The sequence below is a fragment of the Oncorhynchus kisutch genome, linkage group LG1 (genome assembly GCF_002021735.2).
Source record: "Oncorhynchus kisutch isolate 150728-3 linkage group LG1, Okis_V2, whole genome shotgun sequence".
NCBI classification, from domain to species: Eukaryota; Metazoa; Chordata; class Actinopteri; order Salmoniformes; family Salmonidae; genus Oncorhynchus; species Oncorhynchus kisutch.
In genome coordinates, this window is record NC_034174.2 from 16,039,688 (window position 1) to 16,066,532 (window position 26,845).

Genomic DNA, 26,845 nt, shown 5'->3' on the forward strand with positions numbered 1-26,845 from the left:
GCATGGTCAGTGCAACAAATCGGAGTGTCAACTCTTACCCCCGCCACTAGGGGTCAGGCTCACTGAGGGAACTCTACTAATGTGGCTGGATCATGTCACTGTCACAAGTGCACCTAATCAGTGAAAGGATTTTTTTTTTAAATCTTGTTTATCTCAAATGTGGGAGCTTTGAGATATAAAAAAACAAAAACAAAAACAATCACATACAATCAGAAAAGCGTATGCTACGAATACTGAGAAACGGGTTTCTTTATTCAGTAAAATCCGCGCCCACACACACACACACACACACACACACACACACACACACACACACACACACACACACACACACACACACACACACACTTTCATGGTCCATGATGAAAGGCTTCATTTATTAGAGGGTGATGGAAGCCTGGAAGATGGCTCCTTCTCTCTGTGCCTATCTCCTTCTCCCTTTCTCTCTCTCTATCAAACCTCCCTCGCTCCCACACACCCTCACCTTCTCTCTCTCCCTTTCTCACTGAGACTCTCATCCCTCACCCTCTCCCATGTTTCTCCATAGTAACTCACTGCTCTCCCATGTTTCTCCATAGTAACTCACCCCTCTCCCCGTTTCTCCATGGTAACTCATCAGTCTCTCTCTTTCCCTTAACGACACAGCTATTAGCGCTAATGCATTTCAAACGTATAGCAGCTGCCACATCACATTCTGATGGAAAGTGGATGTCTTCTTTCCCTTTCTCTCTCCCCTCTCTCCTTCTTTCCCCTAGTCTCTTTCCACCATGTCCCTTTGTCTTACACATCAGATCGACAACCCACTCCAGAGATCATCATGTCACGTGTCATGTGTCTAGGACCAGGCCTGGTAGATTCATTGATATTATCATGCAGTACAGCTGCTTAAGTACTCCACTGGTTTTTGATACTAATAGTGGTATTAACAGGTAAACTACTGTACTTTATGCCTGTGATTGACAAGTAAGTGCTTTCTTGCATCGTTGCATCACTGATAGTGGTATTGAATATGAAATAAAGAGAATAATAAAGTAACAAAACAAGAGATGATGTAAACACCTTCCTGTATCTCATGAAAGAGATAATAAACAGAGTTACAGTTTTAAAGCTGATCTGGTCGTAAAAAAAAAATAATAATTTAAAATAATAATATTAGGAGCTGGCAAGCAGTTTTGATACTGGAGTTATTCTACAAAGAGCGCCTTGTAGTCATAGCAACATTGTATATTCCAGATGTAAAAATACTATAAAATATATTAGATGTTATTCAATGGCATGAATGGTCAACAATATTGCTGTCACACCCTGATCTGTTTCACCTGTCCTTGTTATTGTCTCCACCCCCTCCAGGTGTCTCTTGTTTTCCCCAGTGTATTTATCCCTGTGTTTCCTGTCTCTCTGTACCAGTGTATTTATCCCTGTGTTTCCTGTCTCTCTGTGCCAGTTCGTCTTGTATGTTCCAAGTTAAACAGCCCTAACAAGGACATCTACTTTGTGCATGACACAAGTAAACTTTCCAACAATTGTTTACAGACAGATTCTTTCACTTATAATTCACTGTATCACAATTCCAGTGTGTCAGAAGTTTACATACACTAAGTTGCCTTTTAAACAGCTTAGAATATTCAAGATAATTATGTTATGGCTCTAGAAGCTTCTGATAGGCTAATTAACATAATTTGAGTCAATTGGAAGTGTACCTGTGGATGTATTTCAAGGACTACCTTCAAACTCAGTGTCTCTTTGCTTGACATCATGGTAAAATCAACAGAAATCAGCCAAGACCTCAGAAAAGAAATGTAGACCACCACAAGTCTGGTTTATCCTTGGGTGCAATTTCCAAATGCCTGAAGGTCCCACGTTCATCTGTACAACAATAGTACGCAACTATAAACACCATGGGACCACGCAGCCGTCATACTGCTCAGGAAGGAGACGCGTTCTGTCTCCTAGAGATGAACGTACTTTGGTGGCAAAAGTGCAAATCAATCCCAGAACAACAGCAAAGGACCCTGTGAAGATGCTGGAGGAAACAGGTACAAAAGTATCGATATCCACAGTAAAACGAGTCCTATATCGACATAACCTGAAAGGCCACTCAGCAAGGAAGAAGACACTGCTCCAAAACTGCCATAAAAAATCCAGACTACGGTTTGCAACTGCACATGGGAACAAAGATTGTACTTTTTGGAGAAATGTCCTCTGGTCTGATGAAACATAAATAGAACTGTTTGGCCATAATGACCATTGTTGTGTTCGGAGGAAAAAGGGGGAGGCTTGCAAGCCGAAGAACACCATCCCAACCATGAAGCACGGGGGTGGCAGCATCATGTTGTGGGGTGCTTTGCTGCAGGAGGGACTGGTGCACTTCACAAAATAGATGGCATCACGAGGGAGGAAAATGACGTGGATATAGTGAAGCAACATCTCAAGACATCAGTCAGGAAGTTAAAGCTTGGTAGCATACATCCAAAGTTGTGGCAAAATGGCTTAAGGACAACAAGGTCAAGGTATTGGAGTGGCCATCACAAAGCCCTGACCTCAATCCTATAGAAGATTTGTGGGCAGAACTGAAAAAGCATGCGAGCAAGGAGGCCTACAAACCTGACTCAGTTACACCAGCTCTGTCTGGAGGAAGGAGGCCTACAAACCTGACTCAGTTACACCAGCTCTGTCTGGAGGAATGGGCCAAAATTCACCAAACTTATCATGGGAAGCTTGTGGAAGGCTACCCGAAACATTTGACCTAAGTTAAACAATTTAAAGGCAATGCTACCAAATACTAATTGACCCACTGGGAATGTGATAAAATAAATAAAAGCTGAAATAAATCACTCTCTACAATTATTCTGACATTTCACATTCTTAAAATAAAGTGGTGATCGTAACTGACCTAAGACAGAGAATTTGTACTAGGATTAAATGTCAGGAATTGTGAAAAACTGAGTTTAAATGTATTTGGCTAAGGTGTATGTAAACTTCCGACTTCATCTGTATATATGACTGTAATGTGAAATGATTTAGGAGCTGGTTCTTGTAGTCATTAGCCCTAGGGCCCTGCTACTAAAAAGCAAAGACCCAAGAGAATGCATCCAGAGACAATACAATCAAATTAATGGTCTGGAAAGAGACCCTGACAGAGCTGAGATAGGATGACCTATGACCTTGAGAAATCAGGAGCAATCAAACACTTTGTCTATTTCACACACCATTTAATTCCAATGGATTTAAAACCCTGAACGACCATCGCAACAGGTGTTATGATCACCAACAGTCCAAAGGTCAAAATGTTGGACCATCGGGGTGATCATATTACCAACCCAGGCACCATCGTCATAGTTACAATAGAAAGAAGAAAGAAGCGTGGTCTGTCGTTACGGAAACAGATGCAACAGCAGCAGTGCAGAGGAAGAGGGAACAGCCATATCATTGAGTCGTATGATGTCTCTGGTGTTATTGAACATAGAAGATGGGCCAGATCAGGTAGGTAGCAGAGTGTAAACACACACACACACACACACACACACACACACACACACACACACACACACACACACACACACACACACACACACATAGACAAACACAAATTCTACTGTCTGTCTTACATAAACACCATTCTCTCGGAGTCTGACAGCTTGCTCCACCGGTTAGTTTAAGATGCTCTGCGCTGTTCCTAATATGCCAAAAGATCATGCCCCCCTAATCAAATTACTGTGTCATTCAGTCGAGTGTTCGCCCAAAAGGAAATTCAAAAAGCACACCAAATCTAAAAGCATATCTGCCTCTCCCTCTCCCCCTCGCAACAAGTTTGTTTTAATGGTTTCCCAGTCGCCCCTGCCTAGATTAATTACCTGGTCTAAAATCAGCTCCAATACATTATTAGTATTTGCAACAATATGATATTTTCTAACTGTTTTCATGGCTGATTAAAGACATGGACAGATAAGAAAAAACGGTGGAGGGAGGGGAAGGGGTGAGGGTCAGACAGAAGGAGAGAGACAGAGGGATGAGGTAGAGAGATAATGGGAGAGAGAAAGAGAGAGAGAGAGGGAGAGGGGAAGGGGTGAGGGTCAGACAGAAGGAGAGAGACAGAGGGATGAGGTAGAGAGATAATGGGAGAGAGAAAGAGAGAGAGAGAGGGAGAAGGGAAGGGGTGAGGGTCAGACAGAAGGAGAGAGACAGAGGGATGAGGTAGAGAGATAATGGGAGAGAGAGAGAAAGAGAGAGAGAGGAAGTGAGGGGAAGGGGTGAGGGTCAGACAGAAGGAGAGAGACAGAGGGATGAGGTAGAGAGATAATGGGAGAGAGAGAGAAAGAGAGAGAGGAAGTGAGGGGAAGGGGTGAGGGTCAGACAGAAGGAGAGAGACAGAGGGATGAGGTAGAGAGATAATGGGAGAGAGAGAGAAAGAGAGAGAGAGGGAGAGGGGAAGGGGTGAGGGTCAGACAGAAGGAGAGAGACAGAGGGATGAGGTAGAGAGATAATGGGAGAGAGAAAGAGAGAGAGAGAGGGAGAGGGGAAGGGGTGAGGGTCAGACAGAAGGAGAGAGACAGAGGGATGAGGTAGAGAGATAATGGGAGAGAGAGAGAGAGGAAGTGAGGGGAAGGGGTGATGGTCAGACAGAAGGAGAGAGACAGAGGGATGAGGTAGAGAGATAATGGGAGAGAGAGAGAAAGAGAGAGAGAGTAAGTGAATGGGAAAGGGAGAGAGCTGGCTTTTCCACTTGAAGAGACGGTGAAACCATATTGGATGCAGTTACCTATGAACAGGTGTGCTGTGTGAGGGCACTGTGACCCAAATGCAACTACCTGCATGGGTACACATCCGATTGAGCAACATTAAAGCTGACCAGCTGGCCACAGGCAGACAGAGATGAAGGCATCAGTCCTGCCCGGCCCTGAGCGAAGGGGACAGATGCACTGACAGACAGAACCACCCTGGGTCGGTGGGAACAGCGGGTGGAGAGAGGTGCAGGCACTGCCACCCCCAAACTTTGGCTTCAGTGTAAGCGACCATGAATAAAAATGGACTTCGCTGGGAAGTATGGCTCATAATAATTTTTTAAAAATCAGTTAAAGCCTATTCTCAAATATCCCCTGGGAGGCGAGGGGTTAAAAATCAATTTGTGGTAAGTGTACCATGACAGCTAGCTCGTATCCCTGGAGACAGAAGATACACACACACAACACTCCCCGCTGTTGTATCTTGTGATGGGTGTGAGAATGAGTGTGTGTGTGTATATATACGGGGCATCTGTGTGTTTGTAAATCTGAGAATGAGTGGAGCACACACAAACAGACACATACAGATACACACACAAACGCACCAAAAACACGCATCAAACACACACAAAACACAAGCCAAGTAACACTGAAAGTACTGAGATGTAGACATTAACAGGGAGTGGTGTTCTGCTGTTTTAAAGGTCAGGTGTTGGAAAGTACAAAGTTCAACCTGCTTTGGCCTTACACGCACAACACAGATTCACCATTATGTAGAAATAGGCCGTGGGACATTATCAAATGCTCAAACATACATAAAACATCTTCACTCTGGGTGGTGCATGTGAGTGTGTACATGTGCCTGTAATTGTGATAGCATTGACATTTAAAAGACAACAAAATACAGGTTGTGTTACTTTGGTGGATAAATGTAAATATGAAGAGACAGATAGAGTGCGAGAGATGGGTAGAAATATGGATGAAATGGTGAGAGAAAGAGAGAGAGGGAGGTTCTAACTTTACCTTGATACTGTCCAGCCAGGGAAAATCTGTCTGCAGCTGCTCCGCCTCCCTGGCCAGCCTCTATACAGGAAACACACATGAAGCAGAGGTCAGGGTCAAGGGTCAATACAGAGGTCAGGGTTAAAGGCTCCTCTGGTTCAGTGGGTAGGTGTCAGAGTGTGTGGTTGTGTGTGTGTGTGTGTGCCAACCTGTTCTCTAGGGAAAACACTAAGTGAACTAAGTGCTGTTCATAGACTGTATAATTCTAGAGGCAGTGACTGGTGCCAAGCTCAGCATGCTCCTCAATGGGCTTACACATTTCTCCTAACTGTCAGGGGAATTTCATTTCTGTAAGGCACAAGCTAAATGACTACAATTTCAGACCATGTACTGTAGCAAAATGGTGCCAGACATATTTAGGCTAGCTATAATGTGTTGGAGAAAAACTGTGATTACAACGGTGTTATTCCAAGGGGTAATACAGTTAGCATTTGGAGTGGAGAAGGTGAGGGCCATTGAATAACATGAACATGTTCAATAAAATTTCACTTTTCCAAATCAAAAGGACAAGGAATTTTTGTCAAATGCCTTTTCGTGGCTAAAGGGGTTCAGTGCAATGTTGCTTGCTTTATTTTCGTATTCTCTGCACGTTTTTCGCATTTTGGTTCATAACTATTAATAGTTATAATTTAGGTCTGACATAATTCATTGCACAGGGATTGAAGCTTATGGGCGACAGAAAATATCTGGTTTGCGTCCCCTATCAGCCAGTCAGCCAGCCAGTCAACCAGCCAGTCAGCCAACCAGTCATCCACCCAGCCAGTCAGGCAGCCAGCCAGTCAGTCAGTCAGCCATCCAGCCACACAGTCCTTGGGCTAGAAAATGACAAACCCTTTTTAGACTCCCACTAAGTGGACTTTCATTTCTAGTACATCATCAAAGGGACCACATTCCCCAAGCACATTTTCTTCTCTCCTAAAGGACGGACAGTGATAAACTCTCGTTAGAGAAAGAAGTGTCCTATTTCTGTCTGAAGGTCCATCCCCCCGAGACCCCATCACTAAGACCCTCCCACTCACAGCTAGCCAGACCTAGCTCCTCCTACTCCGTTTATGATATCACTAACCTTGTTAGTGAAACAATAGCTGAATGCCAGGATCATAAGGGTCTTAATCACCTGAATGAGGATTTTATTAAGAAACAATGAAATGTAGATTTTATTCAGTCACTACTAATGAGGTGAACCAGTGAAACAATGACACATACAGCAGAGCTAATTAGTCTAATGAAATGATCGCCACAAAGTTCATTAAAGGAAACTTCCTCAGTTGTGTGACAGTGTGGCGTTGTGTATACAACGGAGGGGTCAACCTAGCTAAAGGGCACTCTTGAGTGTTCGTAATCCAACAGTTTTCAATTAGCGATCAACAGTGGAGTGTGCTGCTGGCTAAACTGCTCTGAACTGGCCTGAGAACTGAACATATGGCTAAAGGGTTAGCCCTCTATGCCACATATGGCAAAACAATAACAGATGTAAGTGAGAACCTTTTGTCTCACCCTTCATGTATAGTATGACTTTGCATATACTGTAAATGATTTGTGAATGCTTATGAAGATATAAAGCCTTTACGAGTTGTTGTTTGTCTAAAGTGGGACCTTTCAATGCCAAACGGTGGTAGTCCGTCAATACGTCTCTGTCTATCTGTGATGTCTCTTCAAGGAGATGGAAATTATAAAAAGGAGAAGAGGACATGAATCATGATGAATGAGGAAATACAAATGTAGTCCATGACACTGCATATGAAGAATGGTTCCTCCCTCCTTCTCTGTCCTTCCTTCCTGATGATCTGTCTTCTTCCCCAGTCGTCTGTTTCTCTGGCTTCTTCCCCAGTCGTCTGTTTCTCTGGCTTCTTCCTCAGTCGTCTGTTTCTCTGGCTTCTTCCTCAGTCTTCTGTTTCTCTGGCTTCTTCCTCAGTCGTCTGTTTCTCTGGCTTCTTCCTCAATCATCTGTTTCTCTGGCTTCTTCCTCAGTCGTCTGTTTCTCTGGCTTCTTCCTCAGTCGTCTGTTTCTCTGGCTTCTTCCTCAGTCATCTGTTTCTCTGGCTTCTTCCTCAGTCGTCTGTTTCTCTGGCTTCTTCCTCAGTCGTCTGTTTCTCTGGCTTCTTCCTGGCTTCTGCCTCAGTCATCTGTTTCTCTGGCATCTTCCTCAGTCGTCTGTTTCTCTGGCTTCTTCCTCAGTCGTCTGTTTCTCTGGCTTCTTCCTCAGTCGTCTTTCTCTTTTGCTTCTTCCTCAGTCGTCTGTTTCTCTGGCTTCTTCCTGGCTTCTTCCTCAGTCATCTGTTTCTCTGGCTTCTTCCTCAGTCGTCTGTTTCTCTGGCTTCTTCCTCAGTCGTCTGTTTCTCTGGCTTCTTCCTCAGTCGTCTGTCTCTGGCTTCTTCCTCAGTCGTCTGTTTCTCTGGCTTCTTCCTCAGTCGTCTGTCTCTGGCTTCTTCCTCAGTTGTCTGTTTCTCTGGCTTCTTCCTCAGTCGTCTGTTTCTCTGGCTTCTTCCTCAGTCGTCTGTTTCTCTGGCTTCTTCCTCAGTCGTCTTTCTCTCTGGCTTCTTCCTCAGTCGTCTGTTTCTCTGGCTTCTTCCTCAGTCGTCTGTTTCTCTGGCTTCTTCCTCAGTCATCTGTTTCTCTGGCTTCTTCCTCAGTCGTCTGTTTCTCTGGCTTCTTCCTCAGTCGTCTGTTTCTCTGGCTTCTTCCTGGCTTCTGCCTCAGTCATCTGTTTCTCTGGCTTCTTCCTCAGTCATCTGTTTCTCTGGCTTCTTCCTCAGTCGTCTGTTTCTCTGGCTTCTTCCTCAGTCGTCTTTCTCTCTTGCTTCTTCCTCAGTCATCTGTTTCTCTGGCTTCTTCCTGGCTTCTTCCTCAGTCATCTGTTTCTCTGGCTTCTTCCTCAGTCGTCTGTTTCTCTGGCTTCTTCCTCAGTCGTCTGTTTCTCTGGCTTCTTCCTCAGTCGTCTGTCTCTGGCTTCTTCCTCAGTCGTCTGTCTCTGGCTTCTTCCTCAGTTGTCTGTTTCTCTGGCTTCTTCCTCAGTCGTCTGTTTCTCTGGCTTCTTCCTCAGTCGTCTGTTTCTCTGGCTTCTTCCTCAGTCGTCTTTCTCTCTGGCTTCTTCCTCAGTCGTCTGTTTCTCTGGCTTCTTCCTCAGTCGTCTGTTTCTCTGGCTTCTTCCTCAGTCGTCTGTTTCTCTGGCTTCTTCCTCAGTCGTCTGTCTCTCTGGCTTCTTCCTCAGTCGTCTGTTTCTCTGGCTTCTTCCTCAGTCGTCTGTCTCTGGCTTCTTCCTCAATCATCTGTTTCTCTGGCTTCTTCCTCAGTCATCTGTTTCTCTGGCTTCTTCCTCAGTCGTCTGTTTCTCTGGCTTCTTCCTCAGTCGTCTGTTTCTCTGGCTTCTTCCTCAGTCGTCTGTTTCTCTGGCTTCTTCCTCAGTCGTCTTTCTCTCTGGCTTCTTCCTCAGTCGTCTGTCTCTGGCTTCTTCCTCAGTTGTCTGTTTCTCTGGCTTCTTCCTCAGTCTTCTGTTTCTCTGGCTTCTTCCTCAGTCGTCTGTCTCTGGCTTCTTCCTCAATCATCTGTTTCTCTGGCTTCTTCCTCAGTCGTCTGTTTCTCTGGCTTCATCCTCAGTCGTCTGTTTATCTGGCTTCTTCCTCAGTCGTCTGTTTCTCTGGCTTCTTCCTCAGTCGTCTGTTTCTCTGGCTTCTTCCTGGCTTCTTCCTCAGTCATCTGTTTCTCTGGCTTCTTCCTCAGTCGTCTGTTTCTCTGGCTTCTTCCTCAGTCATCTGTTTCTCTGGCTTCTTCCTCAGTCGTCTGTTTCTCTGGCTTCTTCCTCAGTCGTCTGTTTCTCTGGCTTCTTCCTCAGTCGTCTGTTTCTCTGGCTTCTTCCTCAGTCGTCTGTTTCTCTGGCTTCTTCCTCAGTCGTCTTTCTCTCTGGCTTCTTCCTCAGTCGTCTGTCTCTGGCTTCTTCCTCAGTTGTCTGTTTCTCTGGCTTCTTCCTCAGTCTTCTGTTTCTCTGGCTTCTTCCTCAGTCGTCTGTCTCTGGCTTCTTCCTCAATCATCTGTTTCTCTGGCTTCTTCCTCAGTCGTCTGTTTCTCTGGCTTCATCCTCAGTCGTCTGTTTATCTGGCTTCTTCCTCAGTCGTCTGTTTCTCTGGCTTCTTCCTCAGTCGTCTGTTTCTCTGGCTTCTTCCTGGCTTCTTCCTCAGTCATCTGTTTCTCTGGCTTCTTCCTCAGTCGTCTGTTTCTCTGGCTTCTTCCTCAGTCATCTGTTTCTCTGGCTTCTTCCTCAGTCGTCTGTTTCTCTGGCTTCTTCCTCAGTCGTCTGTTTCTCTGGCTTCTTCCTGGCTTCTGCCTCAGTCATCTGTTTCTCTGGCTTCTTCCTCAGTCGTCTGTTTCTCTGGCTTCTTCCTCAGTCGTCTGTTTCTCTGGCTTCTTCCTCAGTCGTCTTTCTCTCTTGCTTCTTCCTCAGTCGTCTGTTTCTTTGGCTTCTTCCTCAGTCATCTGTTTCTCTGGCTTCTTCCTCAGTCGTCTGTTTCTCTGGCTTCTTCCTCAGTCGTCTGTTTCTCTGGCTTCTTCCTCAGTCGTCGGTCTCTGGCTTCTTCCTCAGTCGTCTGTTTCTCTGGCTTCTTCCTCAGTCGTCTGTCTCTGGCTTCTTCCTCAGTTGTCTGTTTCTCTGGCTTCTTCCTCAGTCGTCTGTTTCTCTGGCTTCTTCCTCAGTCGTCTGTTTCTCTGGCTTCTTCCTCAGTCGTCTTTCTCTCTGGCTTCTTCCTCAGTCATCTGTTTCTCTGGCTTCTTCCTCAGTCGTCTGTTTCTCTGGCTTCTTCCTCAGTCGTCTGTTTCTCTGGCTTCTTCCTGGCTTCTGCCTCAGTCATCTGTTTCTCTGGCTTCTTCCTCAGTCGACTGTTTCTCTGGCTTCTTCCTCAGTCGTCTGTTTCTCTGGCTTCTTCCTCAGTCGTCTTTCTCTCTTGCTTCTTCCTCAGTCGTCTGTTTCTCTGGCTTCTTCCTGGCTTCTTCCTCAGTCATCTGTTTCTCTGGCTTCTTCCTCAGTCGTCTGTTTCTCTGGCTTCTTCCTCAGTCGTCTGTTTCTCTGGCTTCTTCCTCAGTCGTCTGTCTCTGGCGTCTTCCTCAGTCGTCTGTTTCTCTGGCTTCTTCCTCAGTCGTCTGTCTCTGGCTTCTTCCTCAGTTGTCTGTTTCTCTGGCTTCTTCCTCAGTCGTCTGTTTCTCTGGCTTTTTCCTCAGTCGTCTGTTTCTCTGGCTTCTTCCTCAGTCGTCTTTCTCTCTGGCTTCTTCCTCAGTCGTCTGTTTCTCTGGCTTCTTCCTCAGTCGTCTGTTTCTCTGGCTTCTTCCTCAGTCGTCTGTTTCTCTGGCTTCTTCCTCAGTCGTCTGTCTCTCTGGCTTCTTCCTCAGTCGTCTGTTTCTCTGGCTTCTTCCTCAGTCGTCTGTCTCTGGCTTCTTCCTCAATCATCTGTTTCTCTGGCTTCTTCCTCAGTCATCTGTTTCTCTGGCTTCTTCCTCAGTCGTCTGTTTCTCTGGCTTCTTCCTCAGTCGTCTGTTTCTCTGGCTTCTTCCTCAGTCATCTGTTTCTCTGGCTTCTTCCTCAGTCGTCTTTCTCTCTGGCTTCTTCCTCAGTCGTCTGTCTCTGGCTTCTTCCTCAGTTGTCTGTTTTCTCTGGCTTCTTCCTCAGTCTTCTGTTTCTCTGGCTTCTTCCTCAGTCGTCTGTCTCTGGCTTCTTCCTCAGTCGTCTGTTTCTCTGGCTTCTTCCTCAGTCGTCTGTTTCTCTGGCTTCTTCCTGGCTTCTTCCTCAGTCATCTGTTTCTCTGGCTTCTTCCTCAGTCGTCTGTTTCTCTGGCTTCTTCCTCAGTCATCTGTTTCTCTGGCTTCTTCCTCAGTCGTCTTTATCTCTGGCTTCTTCCTCAGTCGTCTGCTTCTCTGGCTTCTTCCTCAGTCGTCTGTTCTCTTGCTTCTTCCTCAGTCGTCTGTCTCTGGCTTCTTCCTCAGTCGTCTGTTTCTCTGGCTTCTTCCTCAGTCGTCTGTTTCCCTGGCTTCTTCCTCAGTCGTCTGTTTCTCTGGCTTCTTCCTCAGTCGTCTGTCTCTGGCTTCTTCCTCAGTCGTCTGTTTCTCTGGCTTCTTCCTCAGTCGTCTGTTTCTCTTGCTTCTTCCTCAGTCGTCTGTCTCTGGCTTCTTCCTCAGTCGTCTGTTTCTCTGGCTTCTTCCTCAGTCGTCTGTTTCCCTGGCTTCTTCCTCAGTCGTCTGTTTCTCTGGCTTCTTCCTCAGTCGTCTTTCTCTCTGGCTTCTTCCTCAGTCGTCTGTTTCTCTGGCTTCTTCCTCAGTCGTCTGTTTCTCTGGCTTCTTCCTCAGTCGTCTGTTTCTCTGGCTTCTTCCTCAGTCGTCTGTCTCTCTGGCTTCTTCCTCAGTCGTCTGTTTCTCTGGCTTCTTCCTCAGTCATCTGTTTCTCTGGCTTCTTCCTCAGTCGTCTGTTTCTCTGGCTTCTTCCTCAGTCGTCTGTTTCTCTGGCTTCTTCCTCAGTCGTCTTTCTCTCTGGCTTCTTCCTCAGTCGTCTGTTTCTCTGGCTTCTTCCTCAGTCGTCTTTCTCTCTGGCTTCTTCCTCAGTCGTCTGTTTCTCTGGCTTCTTCCTCAGTCGTCTGTTTCTCTGGCTCTTCCTGGCTTCTTCCTCAGTCATCTGTTTCTCTGGCTTCTTCCTCAGTCGTCTGTTCTATGGCTTCTTCCTCAGTCATCTGTTTCTCTGGCTTCTTCCTCAGTCGTCTTTATCTCTGGCTTCTTCCTCAGTCAGTCTGCTTCTCTGGCTTCTTCCTCAGTCGTTCTGTTATCTCTGCTTCTTCCTCAGTCGTCTGCTTCTCTGGCTTCTTCCTCAGTCGTCTGTTTCTCTTGGCTTCTTCCTCAGTCGTCTGTCTCCCTGGCTTCTTCCTCAGTCGTCTGTTTCTCTGGCTTCTTCCTCAGTCGTCTGTTCTCTGGCTTCTTCCTCAGTCGTCTGTTTCTCTGGCTCTTCCTCAGTCGTCTGTTCTCTGGCTTCTTCCTCAGTCGTCTGTTCTCTGGCTTCTTCCTCAGTCGTCTGTTTCTCTGGCTTCTTCCTCAGTCGTCTGTTTCCCTGGCTTCTTCCTCAGTCGTCTGTTTCTCTGGCTTCTTCCTCAGTCGTCTGTTTCCCTGGCTTCTTCCTCAGTCGTCTGTTTCTCTGGCTTCTTCCTCAGTCGTCTTTCTCTCTGGCTTCTTCCTCAGTCGTCTGTTTCTCTGGCTTCTTCCTCAGTCGTCTGTTTCTCTGGCTTCTTCCTCAGTCGTCTGTTTCTCTGGCTTCTTCCTCAGTCGTCTGTCTCTCTGGCTTCTTCCTCAGTCGTCTGTTTCTCTGGCTTCTTCCTCAGTCATCTGTTTCTCTGGCTTCTTCCTCAGTCGTCTGTTTCTCTGGCTTCTTCCTCAGTCGTCTGTTTCTCTGGCTTCTTCCTCAGTCGTCTTTCTCTCTGGCTTCTTCCTCAGTCGTCTGTTTCTCTGGCTTCTTCCTCAGTCGTCTTTCTCTCTGGCTTCTTCCTCAGTCGTCTGTCTCTGGCTTCTTCCTCAGTTGTCTGTTTCTCGGGCTTCTTCCTCGGTCGTCTGTTTCTCTGGCTTCTTCCTCAGTCGTCTGTCTCTGGCTTCTTCCTCAGTCGTCTGTTTCTCTGGCTTCTTCCTCAGTCGTCTGTTTCTCTGGCTTCATCCTCAGTCGTCTGTTTATCTGGCTTCTTCCTCAGTCGTCTGTTTCTCTGGCTTCTTCCTCAGTCGTCTGTTACTCTGGCTTCTTCCTGGCTTCTTCCTCAGTCATCTGTTTCTCTGGCTTCTTCCTCAGTCGTCTGTTTCTCTGGCTTCTTCCTCAGTCATCTGTTTCTCTGGCTTCTTCCTCAGTCGTCTTTCTCTCTGGCTTCTTCCTCAGTCGTCTGCTTCTCTGGCTTCTTCCTCAGTCGTCTGTTTCTCTGGCTTCTTCCTCAGTCGTCTGCTTCTCTGGCTTCTTCCTCAGTCGTCTGTTTCTCTGGCTTCTTCCTCAGTCGTCTGTCTCTGGCTTCTTCCTCAGTCGTCTGTTTCTCTGGCTTCTTCCTCAGTCGTCTGTTTCTCTGGCTTCTTCCTCAGTCGTCTGTCTCTGGCATCTTCCTCAGTCGTCTGTTTCTCTGGCTTCTTCCTCAGTCGTCTGTTTCTCTGGCTTCTTCCTCAGTCGTCTGTCTCTGGCTTCTTCCTCAGTCGTCTGTTTCTCTGGCTTCTTCCTCAGTCGTCTGTCTCTGGCTTCCTCCTCAGTCGTCTGTTTCTCTGGCTTCTTCCTCAGTCGTCTGTTTCTCTGGCTTCTTCCTCAGTCGTCTGTTTCTCTGGCTTCTTCCTCAGTCGTCTGTTTCTCTGGCTTCTTCCTCAGTCGTCTGTTTATCTGGCTTCTTCCTCAGTCGTCTGTCTCTGGCTTTTTCCTCAGTCATCTGTTTCTCTGGCTTCTTCCTCAGTCGTGTGTTTCTCTGGCTTCTTCTTCAGTATTGTGTTTTTACAGTCTCTCAGTAAGGCTCCATGTCTCTGGGCCGTATCTCTCCTCTAGCAGCTTAAAGTAGTACCTCCCTGCTCCAAAACAGCCATGTGTCTTCATGTGTCTCTCCTACTGTGTGTTGGCCCAGATGAATGGGCTACACAAACAGACCATGAATCAGACTGAGAGACGGACGGGGGGTATATAATCTATGTTGGTGGCTGGAGCCAAGCCACTTAGTGCAGCTGGATGAGCATAGTGAGATCCGAACAGTACAGAACAGATAAGACCAGCACAGGCCGGCCAACACAGTACAGAGACATGGACCCAGTCTAACTACTGTAACACAGCACAGTCCAGCAGTTTCAATATCACTGCTTTAATGTCTCTAACACCATCTATATCACTGATGGTGATGCTACAGACAAGGTCAAGCAGTAGAAACACTGTGTGCTGTCCAACAGAGTGCTTTACTGTAGCTATACATCTCCAACCCTTCACACTGTATCATCGACTAGCTGACAGTATTACTGTCCTGTACAAGAGGTGGATGGATCATCAGAGCTGTTTGTTCAGTCCTTGTCTGTGATGTTACTGCAAGCCTGGCGGATCCGAGGATCTCTCTCTCACAATCTCTCTCTCTCTCTCTATCTCTCTGTCTCTCTCTCACTTCTAAACTTGTGGAACTTAAAAGCCATAATGAAAAGCTCAATGAGAGGCGATTAGCACATTTAATATTCCTAACTGTTCTATTTGCTCTGTTCCAGAGGAGAGTGGTTTAATCACTCAAAGTTGTGTTATTTTAGGAGGAATGACAGCATACCAGGGTCCAGCCATGTGATGCTGTGTTGAGCCCACTAAACGACACACCACACCGTAACGCCTGCCCCGCCCACCCGCCTGTCTGATTTCTGCAGTGAGTTAGGGTCCTCCAGTCCAGACCTCCACTCAGCCGGCCTGTGTGACAATAAGGGCACTCAGCACAACACATTGTTCTCCGGGTTGATCTCGAGGGCACTCGAAAAACAACACTACACAGGCCACTCAACAAAACACACTGTGTTTAGTCTGTGTGATTGCGGCAGCAGTGAATTGTGGCACTCAACACCTGTTTATTGACCTCTAAACACGGTGTCTGGGTGACATACAGTAGTCTGCAATAACATAGGGCCCTAAACACTGTGTATGACTGCTAAAGGTGGTTCGATAACATCCCCACAGTGACATCTGCAGTTAGCAAAGCCCCAAAAACAAGTCTGCTCTGACTTCCTGCCTGTCAATCTTACCAGTGACCAAGTGAGCATTCAGACACTTCCTTCACATAAGGTTAAATCTACCAGTTGGTCAGCAGTATTTTGCCTGAGTCCTATCACCCTGTGTCCAGTAGGGGGAGAAGCTCCAGTCTGACTGGACCAGTGGTCCTCCTCAGCAGCCAGCCAGTTGAGCCTGTTAGAGTGAGTGTAGTCCGTCTGCAGAGAGAGTCCATTATGTCTGTCTCTCTTCTAGCACTGGGCTGGGATTATGGTCAATCATAGAAATCACTCAGTCCCACAACCACCACCACAGATGGAGGGACTTTCAGCTCCAGAATTTAAAATATCTCAGACTAACACTTTCTCTCTCTTTCTGTCTCCCCCATTATTTTATCTCTTCCTCCTGCTTTGTCCTCCATCATATGCCGTACATAACCTGTCACTTTCTCTCCATCTGTCTTACTTTCTACCTATCAACAGGGTTTTACCCCTCCTCTAACTTGGTCTCAATCTAACCACAAGACTATTTCCAGCCACTTAAAGTGACTTTAAAAAAATACTGTCAATTAATAAATCAACCATCGATTACTCTCTGAGAAGAACAGAGAAGTATATTGTGTACAGTACAATGATGTATTCATGGACCCTTCTAGAGTTGGCTTCCTATTCCGCAACAAAGCCTCCTTCACTCACGCCGCCAAACTTACCCTAGTAAAACTGACTATCCTACCGATCCTCGGCTTCAGCGATGTCATTTACCAAATAGCTTCCAATACTCTACTCAGCAAACTGGATGCAGTTTATCACAGTGCCATCCGTTTTGTTACTAAAGCACCTTATACCACCCACCACTGCGACCTGTATGCTCTAGTCGGCTGGCCCTCGCTACATGTTCGTCGCCAGACCCACTGGCTCCAGGTCATCTACAAGTCCATGCTAGGTAAAGCTCTGCCTTATCTCAGTTCACTGGTCACGATGGCAACACCCATCCGTAGCACGCGCTCCAGCAGGTGTATCTCACTGATCATCCCTAAAGCCAACACCTCATTTGGCCGCCTTTCGTTCCAGTTCTCTGCTGCATGTGACTGGAACGAATTGCAAAAATCGCTGAAGTTGGAGACTTTTCTCACCAACTTCAAACATCTGCTATCTGAGCAGCTAACCGATCGCTGCAGCTGTACATAGTCTATCGGTAAATAGCCCACCCAATTTACCTACCTCATCCCCATACTGTTTATATTTATTTACTTTTCTGCTCTTTTGCACACCAGTATCTCTACCTGTACATGACCATCTGATCATTTATCACTCCAGTGTTAATCTGCTAAATTGTAATTATTCGCCTACCTCCTCATGCCTTTTGCACACATTGTATATAGACTCCCCCTTTGTTTTCTACTGTGTTATTGACTTGTAAATTGTTTACTCCATGTGTAACTCTGTGTTGTCTGTTCACACTGCTATGCTTTATCTTGGCCAGGTCGCAGTTGTAAATGAGAACTTGTTCTCAACTAGCCTACCTGGTTAAATAAAGGTGAAATATACATGTATTTTTTAAATGTACTGTACATGATTGCATCATTGTACTGTACACCCTTGAAATGAATGCAAGTGGGAACACAGCATTGATGTGGACCTCACACATTGGCATATTGTCATGTATGTTCTGCTAATTAGACTAAGCCCTATAATGAGAGACATCCAATGTGAAGTTCTGATTCCTGTGCTGAGAGGACAGTGATAACATGACCATACTGTTCTCTCCTCAGAGAGACACAACAATATGAAGGTCAATAATGAGGAGAAATAATGACCCTTAATCCCAGGTCCCTGGTTACTCTCCCATATGCAGCTGGGCATTGTAGTTCTTCTGAGCTGGCTTGGAATGAGGAAGTGCGTGGATGGGAGAAAGACCCTGCGGGTGTGGTTGGGAGACCCGGTCTCTGTTCTGTGGTCCAAAGAGACCTGTGGCAGGCCCGTTCTGCAGAGGCTGTGTGCGTAGTGCTATTATAGCCCTGTGCAGAGATAATCCCTGCCTTTGTTTCCCCCTAATCTTCCCCTTCCCTCCACAACGGAAATTATATCACTTCCTCTTGCATTTCCCCGCTCCTCATCACTAAGCAGTCTGTCTGTCTGTCTCTCTCTCGCTCTGCCGTTTCCACAGAGACCAGTTACTATACAGACCAAGCAGCATGCTGCCACCTACCCACCACAGCACTAGTAGAACACCCGATTTCTATAGTAGAACACCAGATTTCTATAGCAGAACACCGGATTTCTATAGCAGAACACCAGATTTCTATAGAAGAATAACATATTTCTAAAGAACACCAGATTTCTATAGCAGAACGCCAGATTTCTATAGCAGAACACCAGATTTCTATAGAACACCAGATTTCTATAGCAGAACACCAGATTTCTATAGCAGAACACCAGATTTCTATAGAACACCAGATTTCTATAGCTGTCACACCCTGACCATAGTTTGCTTTGTATATTTCTATGTTTTGTTTGGTCAGGGTGTGATCTGAGTGGGCATTCTATGTTGTGTGTCTAGTTTGTCTGTTTCTGTGTTTGGGCCTGATATGGTTCTCAATCAGAGGCAGGTGTTAGTCATTGTCTCTGATTGGGAGCCATATTTAGGTAGCCTGTTTGGTGTTGGGGTTTGTGGGTGATTGTTTCCTGTCTTTGTGTTTGTTGCACCAGATAGGGCTGTTTTTGGTTTTCCCACGTTTATTGTTTTGTATTATGTTCATGTTTTCTTATTAAAAAACATGAACTTCAACCACGTTGCATTTTGGTCCGCCTCTCCTTCGACGGAAGAACCCCTTTACAATAGCAGAACACCAGATTTCTATAGCAGAACACCAGATTTCTATAGCAGAACACCAGATTTCTATAGCAGAACACCAGATTTCTATAGCAGAACACCAGATTTCTATAGCAGAACACCAGATTTCTATAGCAGAACACCAGATTTCTATAGCAGAACACCAGATTTCTATAGCAGAATGCCAGATTTCTAGAGCAGAACACCAGATTTTTATAGAACACCAGATTTCTATAGAAGAATAACATATTTCTATAGAACACCAGATTTCTATAGCAGAACACCAGATTTCTATAGCATAACACCAGATTTCTATAGCACAACACCAGATTTCTATAGCATAACACCAGATTTCTATAGCAGAACACCAGATTTCTATAGCAGAACACCAGATTTCTAGAGCAAAATAACATATTTCTATAGTAGAACACCATATTTCTATAGTAGAACACCAGATTTCTATAGTAGAACACCAGATTTCTATAGTAGAACACCCGGTTTCTATAGCATAACACCAGATTTCTGTATTAGAACACCAGATTTCTAGAGCAGAACACCAGATTTCTGAAGTAGAACACCAGATTTCTAGAGCAGAACACCAGATTTCTAGAGCAGAACACCAGATTTCTAGAGCAGAACACCAGATTTCTATAGCAAAATAACATATTTCTATCGCAGAACACCACACTTCTATAGTAGAACACCCGGTTTCTATAGCATAACACCAGATTTCTGTATTAGAACACCAGATTTCTAGAGCAGAACACCAGATTTCTATAGCAGAACACCACACTTCTATAGTATAACACCCGGTTTCTATAGCATAACACCAGATTTCTGTAGTAGAACACCAGATTTCTAGAGCAGAACACCAGATTTCTGAAGTAGAACACCAGATTTCTAGAGCAGAACACCAGATTTCTAGAGCAGAACACCATATTTCTAGAGCAGAACACCAGATTTCTAGAGCAGAACACCAGATTTCTAGAGCAGAACACCATATTTCCATATACAGCTTTCTATATTAGAATTCTTGAACACCAGTTTTGCACAGTAGCCTACAACAGCAGCTTTCTATTCTGGTGTGTTTCTAAAATAAGCAGCAGCTCGCTTTCTATTGTTGATCACAATCTGTCTTTACTAGAATGCCCGGTTTTAGTAGAACACCAGATTTCTATAGTAGAATGCAAGCTTTCTACACCAGAGTACCATCATTGGAGTTTGACATACTGTATAACAGCTTTCTGCATACAGTATGAACATGATCTTGTCATACAAAGGAAAGTACTCATGTTAAATGACTAGATCAATGGGATCACAGCTGGTTTAAAATAGTATTTCTCCACTCAAGGCTACAGCAGAGAAGAGTCAGACTGTTGGACCTGTTTTATCTCAAGACCAGATTAATATAGCACTGACTCATCAGCCTCACTGAAACTACCAGACCTAAACTATTATGAAACATATTCTGATAAGATATCCAACCCAGTAGCCATGCCATAGGGTGGCTAATCACATCCCATTCTGCCTCCAGTATGAATCCACCAACTGTAGCTGGCCCAACAGACTTGCATAGAATAGTCCCCCAATCAGGAAGAGCTGCCAGAGTTGTGACTAGAGGGAGTGCAGATACGACCGGAAGTTACTTGTCGTAGCAAGTTAGGAGAGCATTTTAGCTAACCCTTAACCTAACCCTTTTCCTAACTTCAACCTAAGTCTCCTAACCTGCCATGTTAATTCTCCTAACCTGCTACAAAAAAGTTAATTCCGGTCATAGCTGTACTCCGTCCAGTCAGAACCTACTGCCAGCTATCTCCCAAAACACACATCATTCCTGCCAGGCCACATGGGCTATTGGGAGATGTAGTCTTTTTCCATGTGAGATGTGTAGTTCCACAAGAACACACATTTTCCTCATCAATCCGCCAAACCTTTGGAACTAAGCAACAGAATCATCACACCATTTCACAAAGTCCTCTAAGAGCAGGTCATCGTGGTCCTAATAATCATTCAATAGAGCAACTACAGGCTGGAATTGTCAGCAAATTCAATTAATTGTCTGTAAATTCATCTGGGTGAATACCAAAAACAACTCTATTAATATCAATGAGTGGTACAGTGTCCTTCCTAACCTAGCTCCACTGCAAGTATTGCAGTGCATCTCCTCATGGACTGCACCAGATTTGCCAGTTCTTGCTGAGAGATGTTACCCCACTCTTCCACCAAGGCACCGGCAAGTTCCCAGACATTTCTGGGGGGCATGGTCCTAGCCCTCACCCTCCGATCCAACAGGTCCCAGACGTGCTCAATGGGATTGAGATCCGGGCTCTTCGCTGGCCATGGCAGAACACTGACATTCCTGTCTTGTAGGAAATCACGCACAGAACAAGCAGCATGGCTAGTGGCATTGTCATGCTGGAGGGTCATGTCAGGATGAGCCTGCAGGAAGGGTACCACATGAGGGAGGAGGATGTCTTCCCTTTAACGCACAGCGTTGAGATTGCCTGCAATGACAACAAGCTCAGTCCGATGATGCTGTGACGCACAGTCGCAGACCATGACAGACCCTCCATCTCCAAATTGATCCCGCTCCAGAGTACAGGCCTCGGTGTAACGCTCATTCCTTCGACGATAAACGCGAGTCCGACCATCACCCCTGGTGAGACAAAACCACGAGTCGCAGGTGAAGAGCACTTTTTGTCAGTCCTGTTTGGTCCAGCGACCAGTGAGGTGAGGACCTGCCTTACAACAGGCCTACAAGCCCTCAGTCCAGCCTCTCTCAGCCTATTGCGGACAGTCTGAGCACTGATGTGCGTTCCTGGTGTAACTCGGGCAGTTGTTGTTGCCATCCTGTACCTGTCCCGCAGGTATGATGTTCGGATGTACCGATCTATGCCGGTGTTGTTACACGTGGTCTGCCACTGTGAGGACGATCAGCTGTCCACCCTGTCTCCCTGTAGCACTGTCTTAGGTGTCTCACAGTATGGACATTGCAATTTATTGCACTGGACACACATGCCTTCTTGCAGCATGCCTAAGGCACGTTCACGCAGATGAGCAGGGACCCTGGGCATCTTTCTTTTGGTGTTTTTCAGAGTCAGTAGAAAGGCCTCTTTAGTGTCCTAAGTTTTAATAACTGTAAGCTGTTAGTGTCTTATAAAAAAGGGATCTTCCTTTTTTTGCATTTTTTTTATACAAAAATATATAGATATTATAATATTGTCTTTGCACATTTCAAAATCATCGTAATGTGGTTAACCTTAAAAATAGAAGTGATAACGATTCATATATAAACGATCAAATTCAACCAGAGAGCGCCCTTAGATCACAGGAAAAGGGCACACTTGAGCGTTGCACTTTAATCATTCCTACGGTGAAAGGCTAGGCGTGCTACGCTATGAAACCACACTATTGCAGAGACGTTGATATTACTGGACGCAATTGATACGGTGAACACAATGTGTGGGGAGGCAGAGGCACAGAAACTCACATCAATACCTTTGTCAGATAACACTGTTAAACGAAGAATGTATGCTATTAAAAGCAATCAAGAGGAAACTTACTGGACGACTCAAAAACACCCCAGCTTATGCTCTCCAAATGGACATTAGCTGTGTGGGCAGAGATGCCCATGCATTGACATATTGTTCAGTCTCACGATTCTCGAGCATAAAACGGCATAGTGTGCTGCGTGACTATATTGACAAAAACAGATTCCATGGGATCGAATGGTGGGTTCTTTTGCACAGATAGGGCTCCATCCATGGCGGGATAGAGGGCAGGCCTCTGCCTGCTAGTTCTGAATGTGTCTGCCTCTGCCATATGGACACATTGACGATACACCGAGAGCAACTAGCGGCAAAAGAGCTGAGCACAGAACTCAGAGATACTGCAGGAGGTAACTTCAATTGTAAACTACATCAAATCACTTCCACTGCGCGCGTCCTCCACGATGTGGAGATATGGGATTAGAGCATGACAATGTTCTTTTTCACACCGAGGCTTGGTGGTTATCGAGGGGGAGTGTAGGATATATTTTTGCATTGAGAGAGGAACTGTTGTCATTCACAATGGTTGTAAAAAAAAACAGACTTGGTTGACTTTCTGTGTAACGAAAAGAAAATAACAGAAAACAGCAACATTAAGTGTCCTAAAAGAGTGATGACTGCTCACATCCAACGCTTGGAAGAGCACGTTGGTACTGACCTACTTCCCAATCCATTTGACTGTGATCCTGGCTCGAGCTGTCATGTGACTGAATGCAGCAGACAACACATTCACGGTCACTACGGAGGAGTTTTTTTCCAACTTCCGACTTCAGTGCGTTCAAGACAACTGGGAACATGGGAAAGAAACGAGCTCAGACTGGGATTTTTTTTTTTTTACGGTCATCAACGGTCATCAAGAATTACAACTCGGGAACTCTGGGCTCTTTCTAGAGTTCTGACTATCCGACCTAAAGATAAGTAATGTCACGACCTTGTATTTTCAGAGTTCCCAGTTGTCTTGAAAGCACCATAAAACTAATGGTAGACTACCCTTCGCCAGCTCATATCTGCGGTGCTCTCGTCTGCATTAAAGCCAAATATCGATCCAGGTTGGATGCAACAGCAGAAATTAGATGGACACTGTCGACCACGCCCCCTGACTTAGAGAAGTTCCTAGGCATCAAGCACACCCATCTCATTAGTGGTGGTGAAATAAGCTCCATTATGTCAGACTCATTTTCAACTGCCTGTCATCGCCCCACATTAAAAATATGTCATGGTGAGTTGGGTTGACAATCAGAAATACTGTTCAAATGTTTTTCAATTGACTGCCATAGCCCCAAATAAAAAAGTAACCATTGGCTGTTAAAATTCCTTTTTGTTATTTTACATGGGTGGGGTCGTGAGAATTTTCAGATATCAAAATGGGGTTGTGCGAACCCCTGCCTTAACGTCTAATTCTAATTCTGAGGTGAGACATTGAGAGCTTATTGTGAAAGCATGCACACACACTCACAGAGCGCGCCAACTGTTGTCTAGAGAGCATGCCAACTGTTGTCTAGAGAGCACGCCAACTGTTGTCTAGAGAGCATGCCAACTGTTGTCTAGAGAGCATGCCAACTGTTGTCTAGAGAGCACGCCAACTGTTGTCTATAGAGCATGCCAACTGTTGTCTAGAGAGCATGCCAACTGTTGTCTAGAGAGCATGCCAACTGTTGTCTAGAGAGCACGCCAACTGTTGTCTATAGAGCATGCCAACTGTGTCTAGAGAGCACGCCAACTGTTGTCTAGAGAGCATGCCAACTGTTGTCTAGAGAGCACGCCAACTGTTGTCTAGAGAGCATGTCAACTGTGTCTAGAGAGCATGCCAACTGTGTCTAGAGAGCACGCCAACTGTTGTCTAGAGAGCATGCCAACTGTTGTCTAGAGAGCACGCCAACTGTTGTCTAGAGAGCATGTCAACTGTGTCTAGAGAGCATGCCAACTGTTGTCTAGAGAGCATGCCAACTGTTGTCTAGAGAGCGTGCCAACTGTTGTCTAGAGAGCGCGCCAACTGTTGTTTGGAGAGCATGCCAACTGTTGTCTAGAGAGCATGCCAACTGTTGTCTAGAGAGCATGCCAACTGTTGTCTAGAGAGCGCTCCAACTGTTGTCTAGAGAGCATGCCAACTGTTGTCTAGAGAGCATGCCAACTGTTGTCTAGAGAGCACGCCAACTGTTGTCTAGAGAGCGCGCCAACTGTTGTCTACAGAGCGTGCCAACTGTTGTCTAGAGAGCATGCCAACTGTTGTCTAGAGAGCATGTGAACTGTTGTTTATAGAGCATGCCAACTGTTGTCTAGAGAGCATGTGAACTGTTGTCTATAGAGCATTCCAACGGTTGTCTAGAGAGCATGTGAACTGTTTTCGATAGAGCATTCCAACGGTTGTCTAGAGAGCATGTGAACTGTTGTCTAGAGAGCATGTGAACGGTTGTCTAGAGAGCATGTGAACTGTTGTCGATAGAGCATTCCAACGGTTGTCTAGAGAGCATGTGAACTGTTGTCTAAAAGAGCACGCCAACTGTTGTCTAGAGAGCGCGCACACTGTTGTCTAGAGAGCATGCCAAATGTTGTCTAGAGAGCATGCCAACTGTTGTCTAGAGAGCATGCCAACTGTTGTCTAGAGAGCATGCCAACTGTTGTCTAGAGAGCGCGCCAACTTTTGTCTAGAGAGTGCGCCAACTGTTGTCTAGAAAGCATGCCAACTGTTGTCTAGAGAGTATTCCAACTATTGTCTAGAGAGCATGTGAAATGTTGTCTAGAGAGCGCGCCAACTGTTGTCTAGAGAGCACATGAACTGTTGTCTAGAGAGTGAGCCAACTGTTGTCTAGAGAGCATGCCAACTGTTGTCTAGAGAGCATGTGAACGGTTGTCTAGAGAGCACAAGAACTGTTGTCTAGAGAGCACGTGAACTGTTGTCTAGAGAGCACGCCAACTGTTGTCTAGAGAGCATTCCAACTGTTGTCTAGAGAGCGAGCCAACTGCTGTTTAGAGAGCATGTGAACTGTTGTCTAAAGAGCATGCCAACTGTTGTCTAGAGAGCACGCCAACTGTTGTCTAGAGAGCATGTGAAATGTTGTCTAGAGAGCACGCCAACTGTTGTCTATAGAGCATGTGAACTGTTGTCTAGAGTTTCCCATGCCCAAGTTAGCCATTTATCGAAGCAGTTTGTATGAAAAAACTATCGGTACAGTGGAAAATGCAATGGAAACACTTTGAACTCATAGTTTTTATTCAGTACATGGAAACGTAAGAGCAAAAGTGTTTTTATGTGCGCTATGTCATCATGAACAACCTTTGATTGGCAACCCAGTCAGTCTCCTATGTAGATTGCATAATATTCACATGACAATCTAGCGTAACTGGCATCATAGTGAGAGAGCCCAAGGGCACCATTTTAGAACAAGTCCCAGACATGGTTGTTGTTTTCCACCCGGCCCAGCAGGTTGCTATTCATGTATCGACCTTGCAGGTGACGGAGACAGAGACAGAGAGAGAAAGAGAGCAAATTGAAAACAAAACCTGCTGCCTGGCTGAAACACATCTGGTAAAAAGCCTCTGACATTACAACACAAAAACGAGCATGAGGCTGCTCTTTTTGTCTGTTCTACATTTGTTAACAGATCTGCTTGAGTATCTAGTTGACCTGCTTGTTTTTGTTTGCTGCTGGCACCTGCATCTTCCTGAAAGAGAGAGAGAGGCTGTGCAGAGGCAGAGGCAGAGAAAGAGAGAGCGAGAAAGAAAGAGAGAGAGAAAGAGAGGGAGAGAGGCTGTGCAAAGGCAGAGAAAGAGAGAGAGAGAGAGAGAGAGGAGAGAGGAGTGACAGCAGAACCGAGGAGAGAGAGACCGGGACAGACAGGAGCGACAGCAGAACAGAGGAGAGAGAGACAGGGACAGACAGGAGCGAAAGCAGATCGGAGGAGAGAGAGGGACAGACAGGAGCGACAGCAGATCAGAGGAGAGAGAGGGACAGACAGGAGCGACAGCAGATTGAAGGAGGGAGAGGGACAGACAGGAGTGACAGCAGATCAGAGGAGAGAGAGGGACAGACAGGAGCGACAGCAGATCAGAGGAGAGAGAGGGACAGACAGGAGCGACAGCAGATCAGAGGAGAGAGAGGGACAGACAGGAGCGACAGCAGATCAGAGGAGAGAGAGGGACAGACAGGAGCGACAGCAGATCAGAGGAGAGAGAGTGACAGACAGGAGCGGCAGCAGATCAGAGGAGAGAGAGGGACAGACAGGAGCGACAGCAGATCAGAGGAGAGAGAGGGACAGACAGGAGCGACAGCAGATTGAAGGAGAGAGGGACAGACAGGAGCGACAGCAGATTGAAGGAGAGAGGGACAGACAGGAGCGGCAGCAGATCAGAGGAGAGAGAGGGACAGACAGGAGCGACAGCAGATCAGAGGAGAGAGAGGGACAGACAGGAGCGACAGCAGATCAGAGGAGAGAGAGGGACAGACAGGAGCGACAGCAGATTGAAGGAGAGAGTGACAGACAGGAGCGACAGCAGATTGAAGGAGAGAGGGACAGACAGGAGCGGCAGCAGATCAGAGGAGAGAGAGGGACAGACAGGAGCGACAGCAGATCAGAGGAGAGAGAGGGACAGACAGGAGCGGCAGCAGATCAGAGGAGAGAGAGGGACAGACAGGAGCGACAGCAGATCAGAGGAGAGAGAGGGACAGACAGGAGCGACAGCAGATTGAAGGAGAGAGGGACAGACAGGAGCGGCAGCAGATCAGAGGAGAGAGAGGGACAGACAGGAGCGACAGCAGATCAGAGGAGAGAGAGGGACAGACAGGAGCGGCAGCAGATCAGAGGAGAGAGAGGGACAGACAGGAGCGACAGCAGATCAGAGGAGAGAGAGGGACAGACAGGAGCGACAGCAGATTGAAGGAGAGAGGGACAGACAGGAGCGACAGCAGATTGAAGGAGAGAGGGACAGACAGGAGCGGCAGCAGATCAGAGGAGAGAGAGGGACAGACAGGAGCGACAGCAGAT

The 26,845-nt window shown here is 46.2% G+C and overlaps 1 protein-coding gene across 1 annotated transcript in view; it reads right to left on the bottom strand.

Moving 5' to 3' along the window:
* Positions 1–26,845, bottom strand: part of LOC109878204 (voltage-dependent calcium channel subunit alpha-2/delta-2-like) — a 274,608-nt gene that overhangs the window by 151,129 nt on the left and 96,634 nt on the right. Inside the window, 1 exon segment of the mRNA XM_031785639.1 lies at positions 5,745–5,804. Coding sequence (XP_031641499.1) covers positions 5,745–5,804 — 60 coding nt within the window.